The 10,483-nt window shown below is 42.2% G+C and overlaps 1 protein-coding gene across 1 annotated transcript; it reads left to right on the forward strand.

Moving 5' to 3' along the window:
* Positions 1–131: 131 nt before the first annotated feature.
* On the forward strand, positions 132–3,462 carry si:dkey-238o13.4 (peroxisomal trans-2-enoyl-CoA reductase). The gene is given in 6 exon segments (NM_001304123.1): positions 132–289; positions 1,385–1,492; positions 1,626–1,765; positions 1,990–2,086; positions 2,307–2,431; positions 2,687–3,462. Coding segments are annotated over 6 exon segments (732 nt in total). The 5' UTR covers positions 132–204; the 3' UTR covers positions 2,864–3,462.
* The last annotated feature ends 7,021 nt before the right edge of the window (positions 3,463–10,483 follow it).

Here is a 10,483-nt window from a genome sequence, read left to right on the forward strand (position 1 = left end):
GGTTCATTATGATTTTGTGGGTTGTTCCTTCACCTGATATGGGCGTAGCTTTAGTGACTCTAGATGAAGGGCGGAACTTTGGCCCCTGTGATTTGTTTAAAGGTCCTGTGTTGTACATCTTGATGCTCTACATGGACAGACTGTCAACCCTACTAAAACGTTCAACGGTGTTCAAGTTCCTGTAGTCCTGTGGACCTATCCAGTATGTCAAACGCGGACAGAGTTGTGTTAGCTCTCGGTGGAGCAGGAACAGTAGGCTCTGGAATAGTTAAAGCCCTACTTGATAAAGGTAAGATGTGGTCATTGAGTTAGGGAGCATTTGGAGACTTGCGTCAGACAGTGCCTTCGCTCTGCGATCAGTGGGCAGAGCGCAAGATTGAAGTGATGCAATGTCATCTATAACGTTCTGCGTAGAATATGTGTTATGAAGAGTTCTAAAATATTGAACTGTGTGCCACTTTACACAAGATTATTGTCGAGTTGATCAACCTCGCTCTGATGGGAAATTAGGCTTGGATTCATTCAAATACGGAATATATGTTTACGCTGAGTATTAATTTGCTATGTTTTGTGCCAAGACACTTTGATTCCTTAAAGTTAACGTATACCTGTTAACGTATACCTGTGAATATAGTTCGCCGTGATAGTAATTGTTTTTTTTAGTACTCAACACCAGTATGTGAGTACATTTCTGACCATGGGAAGGGCTACGGCTGTAATGCGGGTTTAATTAAAATGAGACTTTAGTTGTTTAGTGTTACTCAAGTTACAATCTTGGGTATAACATGAAATATAAATGTTTAGTAATTCACACAGCACAGGGAAAAAAAGATGAGGCTTCTGTTGTCAAGTTGGCTGTAATGACAGCGAAGTCACCGCACGTAAAACAACCGGGGTCTCCATTACGCACAGCCTTCAAGGTATGATTTTTCTTATAGGGACAACTTTATATTGTCTTGGAATTATGGTGATACATTGTTGTACTCTCGGCCAAAGTTCTGCATGGCTTACAGGCATAGTCTAGTAGACTATTCTTGCGGGTAACGTTTTTCTACAGGTTTGTGAGGAGACGAGTAATAATGTCCGAGTTGGATTCAAATGTAATGACAAGTTGATTGATTGGTTGATGTAGATATTTTCTTTTAACAGAGCTCTCACTCATGTTGTATTACAATATTAATAGCTGAACAAATGAACTTTCTCGTTTCATAAAAGGTGTGTTTTGTATGTGTATGATTTTTGCAGTGTATGATCCCCATACATTCTGTATTTTGGTATGAAACAAAGTTATCAATACGCAAATCCATCTACTGCAGCAAAATCTATCTTCAGTTACTCACAATCTCACTTGATAATGACACTGATGTCTTTATCCTGTTCCAAGGTTTTAAGGTAGCAGTGATCTCCAGAGACAACAGCAGATTGGAGAAGCTCAGGGGGTTTGTTTCTCCATCCACCAGAGACAACCTCACCACCCTGGTGGGAAATGTTGGTAGGAGGAGGCATCACACTCCTTGGCAGAAACACAACATTACATAGACACATTTACAAACTGAGAGAATAGTTGAAGACATCCATTATCCCCGCTCAATACACTTCTCAAAAAATGTAATTCCTCCTTTCAGGTTCTGAGGAGGGGGCAGAGGTGGTCAAGCAGACCCTTCTCAAGTCTGTTGGCAAAGTGACAGACATAGTGTCATCTCTGGGGTTCAGCTGGTGGCAAGGTGGACCGCCACACACTCAGACTCTGAAAGAACTACATTGGGTGAGTCCTCAAAAAAGCTCAATGACTAATCCATGATTCAGAGTCGTCATCTGAATGTCATCATCCTTGTCATTGTTATCATCACATTATAATCATTACACAATTTAATTATTTTAAATACAGTCTTGTCTTCCTCCTTTCTTGTCAACTTAGATTTTCCTTTCTCGATGATTTCCTTTCCATATCAGTGTATTGTTCTACTGATTCTTCTCATCCACTTATAGGTGATTGAGACATTGCTGTTCAGCACCTTTGTATCATGGAAGGTCTTCTTTCCACTTGTGAGAGACGACCCCAACTGCACCTACACCTTTATCACAGGCGAGTGTTCTACCTAACAACACCACCAGACAGGCAGTTATACTAATGTGCTCCTCTGAGGGTTCTTCAAAAGTAATGACCACATTTGAGTGATGGACCCAAACAAGACACCTTGTCTTGAGGAACAGCTTTCTCCCTGTTTAACACATTCATTTTCCTTTTGCACTTGCTGAATATGACCTGGGGATTATTGGCCAGATATATGTGGGCTGTACCACAGGTGGTGCTGGCGAGAAGCTGTTGATGCCAGGCACAGGCTTCCTGACTGTTGGGGCCGCAAGCACCCTGGCATTCTGTCAGGTGCTACGCGAGGAGTACCCAGAAGTGCCCTGCAAACTCAACCAGGTGCAGCCAAGATCCAGAATATAAAACCCCAACTGTTCTTCTCGATAGTTAGCTGTGATTCAGGATCATTCATCAGTTCCAATCCATGTATCAGTGTACGGAAATAGAAATTATTGATCAAAGTTGTCCGCAACAGAAGCTATTTCTAATACTCCCTTCCCTTGTTTGTTGTATCATACACAGAAGATAAACTTTACCTAACTATCTCTACACAACTATCATAACCAACTGTCTTCCATTTATTTGTTCTTCCAGGTAAAAATCAACACAGGTGTGGCCCCTCCAGAACGCATGGCTCCTGGTTATCTAAACCACCTGGACCTTGGTGAGGCTGTGGCCACATTGGTGGAGCGAAAGAGCTCCAGCCACACCGTGTTTCCTGTCAACTGCCCCGCAGACTTAAAACATGTCATTCTAGAAGGCAACCTTTAAGGCCTCCCTCTCTCTGCCATTACTCCCTGCAGACTCAAAACTATAGAGCTTGAGTCCACCCACATCCATTTTTATTATATAATCAGTTCATGTGGTTGTTTTCTTTGCATGTCAATTAATTCCCATAAGGAAAATGCCAAGCTTTATGTGACTTTCATTGATCCAGTGCTCATGCACCTGAACCACAACATAATGCACAGAGTCAATGGGCGTGTACAGGTGCTTACATTATAGATGATGTACTGTAGATACCCTCTGTTGGGAAAATACAGATTGACTTTAGGTTGAGGCAGGAAAAGACGGCAGGACGGGGGCTTGGCACACTGGTGTCCCCCTAGCGTGACACTCTGTCCTGTTCACAGGCGCCCTCCACGCACCCCTGCCCTTCCCTTAATCTGGGACCAATTATCTAGGACAGCAGATCCTATAAATAAACAATGTAGGGTGAGAAGGTGGTAGGTCCCCTGGACGCCAGAGCTGATAGAGGGAAAGAAATATCACAGGGTGCATTGTTCTCTTTGTTTACTGCTCTGTTCTTGGCATACATGCTTTAGCAACAAGAATGTATATTTGTCATGCCAATAAAGAAACCTGAATTGTGTTGATGCAATGCTAACTAGTGGTGGGGGGCTTAAGAGGTTGGGTCATATGTTGTTGGCAGTAGTCTTGTTTTGACTGTGTCGGCTGACAGCTCAATTAGGCCAACCTTTAATGAACAGTGGGGAATAATGTGCCGGTCTTTTTCCCTCCATTACACAGAGAGACACATTTATACACATGCCTATATATGTTTTATTATTCTTATTGGAAAAGATACCTGTCTTTTGTGGGAAGAGAATAAAGAGGCGGGATAGTGGTGGGCTCTTAGAAGTTAGACCATATTCTGAATTAGTTCTTCGAAGGCCAACCATATTCTGATTTAGTTCTTAGAAGGTAGACCATATTCTGAATTAGTTCTTCGAAGGCCGACCATATTCTGATTTAGTTCTTAGAAGGTAGACCATATTCTGAATAATTCTTAGAAGGCCGACCATATTCTGATTTAGTTCTTAGAAGGTAGACCATATTCTGAATAATTCTTAGAAGGCTGACCATATTCTGATTTAGTTCTTAGAAGGTAGACCATATTCTGAATAATTCTTAGAAGGCCAACCATATCCTGAATAAGCTTCTAATGTCGAGATGGGGCTTTAACAAGGAAGGGAAAATGACAGAGTATTTGAAAGGGAAAAAAGAGGAGCGTTAAATGGATGTCTGCTGACCTTATCTGACATTTCACCAAGAAGCATTCAAGCTGTTAAAAACAATGGCGATGCAGTTCTTCATCCAAATAAAAGAAACAAAAGTATAAAGTAATACAGCTTTCTGTATTAATTTAAGTAATTCAATAAATACTGTACATTTTTAAATGCTTGATTAATTGCAGTAGTTAAATGTGTTAGAAATGTTTCCCTTGATTAGACCTATTATATAGTTAATGAGGAAGCCATGGTAACAAACAAGGCAGCTAAGTACGTGTCAAAATGCTCCTCTGTTTTTGGTTAGCGATTGGACTGTCCCAGATTTCTGAAAACAAGATAATTAGATTTAAATATTTTAACAGACAGAAAAACAAATATGAGACCTTGGCAGTACAATGCCCCTGGTTCCGTGTGAATAAAAGGTCTGTACCAAAGTTTTACATTTAAAAAAACACCACATGCCTGTCATTTCCAGAACACAAGATACCATGGCTCACATTATACAGTTAGGGTGACACATTGATAGGTAAACAGATTAAGATGATACATACTGGAAGACATTTCAGAGAAGAACATTTAGATTTTAAATAAGAACACGTGTGAGTGTGTATCAGTTACAGTGATGATGTGCACTAGTTTGCGTGTTGTTAATTAGGGTGACGGATTTGTGTGGTCTCACACATGACACAGAGGTTAAACACCAACTCTCGTTGGATGATGACAGAGCAGAGGATTTTGACTGTTTAATCGTTAATGCCGCCCGCATGTCTATTAAAACCAAATTGTTGCTTGATGTTTTTGGAAACCACTGATAAGCACGCTCCAGAAATGTGCATCATCTGTGGCCGGCTCTGAGGTCAGAGGGAGAAGGAGAGAATAGTTTCATCTCACGAAAACCATTGTCAGGGAGAGGTCACGCACACTCGCACAGTTTATCAGATGATTACCTAGTCCCTAATGTTGATATGACGTCAGCCGGCCATGACAATAAGGTGCACCACTAGTCCTTTGTGCTTTACAGACGCCACCTGACAGCTGCTGTCAGGTTCAGCTCTACTGTCTCAACCCAGGGCTTCCTATTGCTGGTCCTTCAGATCTAGATGACACGGTTGATCCAGGACACAGGGCTCTAGGCTGATGTAGCAGGCCACCGGGGCACAGGGGCCCTTGGAGTCTGAACGATCTGAGCATGCTCCTTCCAAAAAGAATCCCTCATGGCCACGGTCCACGGCTTGGCCACACCAACCCCTTCTAAACCACACCTTTTCAATGTGGGCCCCCTTATGTCTAGGCAGTTTGTTTTTGTACTGGCTGTTGGTTTGGACGACACCTGTGCATTTCAATCAAACTATGAGAGAAATAAAGGATGTGAGCACCACAAGGTGTGTGTACCGTATGTGTGTGGGTTCTGTTCATCTGTGTTTGCACCTTCATGGCGTCCGTTTGAACATCGCCAGAATCAGTGGGACAGTTAAATGAGCGCTGTGTGCTGGTAGAATGTCACTGACGACCTCAGTCACTCTGAGTCCTACATTTAGTTGTTTCCCTAGCTTTGGCCACGGCTCTGGGTGATGGCAATGGCCCATTGTGTGTGACTAGTTGTGTGTTTGGAGCACGTTTGCATTGTGTTGTCAGAAGATAAAACGTCGGCAGTTACAATGGCATGGTGGTGTTAAACGGTATTAACTGCCCACCAGTGTTGCAGTAGGCTGGGACCTTTGGATGTTGGCCCAGCATTGTTGTCAAAATGGAAATGTGTTTTTTTGGCTGGGAAAAGCAGCAAGTTAAAGAAATGTTATTTCCTGGTTGCTATGAATCTGTGTGTCTCAGGCTCTGCACCCTCTTGGATTGCATCCTACCAAGCAGGGCACTCCTGCCAGGTGACATGGAGAGGTTGGGTGTCGCTCCACAGGCTCTTACTACTGGTGTCCCAAAGGGCTCAATTTTAGCCTCTCTCATCTTCTTTCTATTATCAAGTGACTTTGCTCTGTCATATCGTCAAATGGTCTCTTCTATCATTGTTATTCAGATGACACGCAACTTCTTTTCTTTATACTTGACACCTGTGGTAACACACATTTATGTGTGACTGGCAGACATCTCTGCTTGGATGTCGGCCCTCCAACGTAAGCATAACCTCGACAAGATGGAACAGCTCTTCCTCCAGGGAAATACTTATCTACTCCAAGAGCTCTCCATCATGGTTGACAACTTCATTGTGGAATGTCTGGAGACCTCATATCTAAAATACCTCAACCAGTGGATGAAATATAAAATCACAGGTTTCCAATAAGGACAGGAGGGGGAGATTTGATTTGAATTATTCACCTATCTTCCACACGGGGGACAAGTCCCATGTGTAGCACCTTTGTGTTTTCTCTCCATATTCAGGATTCCATTGAACCAGTTATTGTCATCAAAAGCACAGTTATAACAAATGTTTTCATGGATTGGCCACTGCAGGAGATGTGTTCTATGAATGAAATACATGTTGCTTGAGTGTTTCAGATAATTCCCCTGCTGTGCTTCCTTCAGTGATCCAGGACCCAGTGCATCTCAAAACCATCACTGTCACCAACAGAATTATTACGGTGACATGATTCACTTTCTCTGTGACGGTGGCCATAAAAAGGATTTAATTTGCACGTTTCCTCATTCTTTTCACTTCACCCAAGCAAGACACCAAGCAAGACTGCCAGAAAGTTCCTTAATACTGAGGTGTTCTTTAAAAAGTCAAATTAAGTTTTCTCTGATCAATTGTATCAGTAGAATTTCTTTCATATACATCTAGAAGATAGAATGTAGCTTGTTACCTTGCGTTGTTTGTTTTCCACAGTGGAAACGGTCTCATATTCATCATAAAGGTTGCAAATCATTTTGGAAGTGACCGTGGGAGACAAACCGAGTGAACTGGAAGAGATTCAAAAAAGTTATCAAAAGTTAATCACAGACGAGAGAGGGTATACTGGGTTGAGGGGGGGTTGTCTACAGACTCCTCCTGATTCACAGTGGCATGTTTTCTCCTCTGGTCCGGAAACACTCGGAACAATCCAGCCATCTGCCCGTCAGAGCCCACCCCCCCACATCTCCCTGCCTGGCCTCAAGCACACAAACCCGTCAGGTCAACACTGCCCCAACCGCTCTCTATGTCTGGGACTGTTACGACACCAAACTGTGTTCATGTCAAGACCCTGGCGAGGACGACTTGCATGAAGATAATCTTTCAGACAGTTTGTGCAGAAATTCTTTGGTTTTGTAAACATGCAGTTTAACCAGCAGTCTGGGTGTCTGGGGTCAGATAACTCAGCAGGTGAAGAAGCTGGATGCAGACGTCCTGTGCTAACACAGTTACACATAGTGTGCGGTCGAGGGGCCAGTTGTACAAATACACAAATTCTCAAAAACATTGGAGGCAGTTTATGATAGTCAAATGAACATAAACAGGAAAGTAAACAAATCTTTGTGCAAACTTTGGAAATCAGAAGCTTTTTATCAAAAAATGTGGCAGAAAAAATGAATCCATGTTTTAGTTACTTCAAGATTAGATTACTTCAATGCTCTTCTCTCCAGTTACCCTAATAAATCAATAAATAAACTTCAATTAGTGCTGAACACGGCTGCTAGAATCTTACCTAGAGCGAAGAAATTTGCACACATTACTCCGGTATTAGCCTCTCTACACTGGCTGCCTGTTAAGGCTAGGGCTGATCTTCAGGTTTTATTGTTAACCTACACTGCTCAAGGATACTTCAACTTTAATCACACATTGGGTCTCAATGAACGAAATATATTAAAGATCAAAATCTTTACCGTACATTGTGTAATTCGATGAGAACAAAATGATGTAACAGCAGTCAGTGGAAACTAAAATCACCAACCCATTGAAGGCTGGATCCAAACTCACACCGAAAAGTAAACCACCTAAATCACAGGCTGTTCCAACTTGTGTGAATTTCATCACGGCAACTCATAATGTGACTCAGTAGGTTGTATGGCCCCCACATGCCTGTATGTACTCCCGATAATGTCTGGGCATGCTCCTGATGAGACAGTCGATGGTGTCCTGGAGGATCTCCTCCCAGACCTGGATTGTGATCTGTGGTGCTACTTGGTGGAGTCGGATGCACTGATACATAACGTCCCAGAGGTTCTCCATTGGATTCAGGTCTGGGGAACGTGAGGGCCAGTCAATGGCATCAATGCCTTCATCATCCTCACCATTATCCTGTACCAGTGTACAGGTGCTGGTCATGTAATTAGAATATCATCAAAAAGTTGATTTATTTCAGTAATTCCATTCAAAAAGTGAAACTTGTATAATGTATACATTCATTCCACACAGACTGATATATTTTGAGTGTTAATTTTATTTTAATGATTATAACTGACAACTAATGAAAACCCCAAATTCAGTATCTCAGATAATTAGAATATTGTGAATAGGTTCAATATTGAAGACACCTGGTGCCACACTCTAATCAGCTAATTAACTCAAAACACCTGCAAAGGCCTTTAAATGGTCTCTCAGTCTAGTTCTGTAGGCAACACAATCATGGGGAAGACTGTAGACTTGACAGCTGTCCAAAAGATGACCATTGACACCTTGCACAAGGAGGGCAAGACACAAAAGGTCATTGCTAAAGAGGCTGGCTGTTCACAGAGCTCTGTGTCCAAGCACATTAATAGAAAGGCAAAAGGAAGGAAAAGATGTGGTAGAAAACCGCACCCTGGAGAGGATTGTGAAACAAAACCCATTCAAAAATGTGGGGGAGATTCACAAAGAGTGGACTGCAGCTAGAGTCAGTGCTTCAAGAACCCCCACGCAAAGATGTATGCAAGACATGGGTTTCAGCTGTCTCATTCCTTGTGTCAAGCCACTCTTGAACAGTGTCAGAAGCATCTCGCCTGGCCTAAAGACAAAAAGGACTGGACTGCTGCTGAGTTATGTTCTCTGATGAAAGTAAATTTAGCATTTCCTTTGGAAATCAAGGTCCCAGAGTCTGGAGGAAGAGAGGAGAGGCACAGAATCCACATTGCTTGAAGTCCAGTGTAAAGTTTCCACAGTCAGTGATGGTTTGGGATGCCATGTCATCTGCTGGTGTTGGTCCACTGTTTTCTGAGGTCCAAGGTCAACGCAGCCTTCTACCAGGATGTTTTCGAACGCTTCATGCTTCCTGCTGCTGACCATCTTTATGGAGATGCAGATTTCATTTTCCTACAGGACTTGGCACCTGCACACAGTGCCAAAGCTACCAGTACCTGGTTTAAAGACCATGGTATCCCTGTTCTTAATTGGCCAGAAAACTCACCTGACCTTAACCCTTTAGAAAATGTATGGTGTATTGTGAAGAGGAAGATGCGATACGCCAGACTCAACAATGCAGAAGAGCTGAAGGCCACTATCAGAGCAACCTGGGCTCTCATAACACCTGAGCAGTGCCACAGACTGATCGACTCCATGCCACATCGCATTGCTGCAGTAATTCAGGCAAAAGGAGCCCCAACTAAGTATTGAGTGCTGTACATGCTCATACTTTTCATGTTCATTCTTTTCAGTTGGCCAACATTTCTAAGAATCTTTTTTTTGTATTGGTCTTAAGTAATATTCAAATTGTTGTTTTGAGTTAATTAGCTGATAAGAGTGTGGCACCAGGTGTCTTCAATATTGAACCTATTCACAAAATTCTAATTATCTGAGATACTGATTTTTGGATTTTCAGTTATAATCATCACAATTAAAATAAATAAACATTTGAAATATATCAGTCTGTGTGTATTGAATGAATATAATATACAAGTTAAACTTTTTGATGATATTCTAATTATATGACCAGCACTTGTAAGGTCTGACAATGGGTCTGAGGATGCTCTTTGGACTGTAGTGGGAGACACAGCAAACCTTCTTGTGACAGCACGTTTGGATATGCCATCTTAGAGGAGCTGAACTACTTGTACAACCTGAATGGGCTGCAGGTACTGCCTCATGCTACCAGTAGTGACAAGGACACTAGCAAAACACAAAACTAGAAAGAATCAGTCAGGAAGGATAAGGAAAGAGCAATTGTCTGTGGCCACCACCCGCAAAACCATTCCCTTTTTGGGGGTTGTCTTGCTGTTGCCTCTCCAGTGCACCTGTTGTCACTTTCCTTTGCACCAAAACAGGTGACATTGATTCACAAACACTTATGCTTCCAACCTGGACAGATTGAAATCTCTGAAGTTTAATTGACTTGGTGTAATAGTGTGATGATTACATTAAGGTTCCCTTCATTCTTTTGAGCAGTGGATAAAGCATTACATGGACTTGCTCCTACTTACCTTGCTGAATTGGTCCAGCCATACGTTGTCTAATTGTAACTAGAATAAATAAACGAGCAGC

The sequence above is a fragment of the Esox lucius genome, chromosome 19 (assembly GCF_011004845.1).
Source record: "Esox lucius isolate fEsoLuc1 chromosome 19, fEsoLuc1.pri, whole genome shotgun sequence".
In the NCBI taxonomy this organism is placed as follows: Eukaryota; Metazoa; Chordata; class Actinopteri; order Esociformes; family Esocidae; genus Esox; species Esox lucius.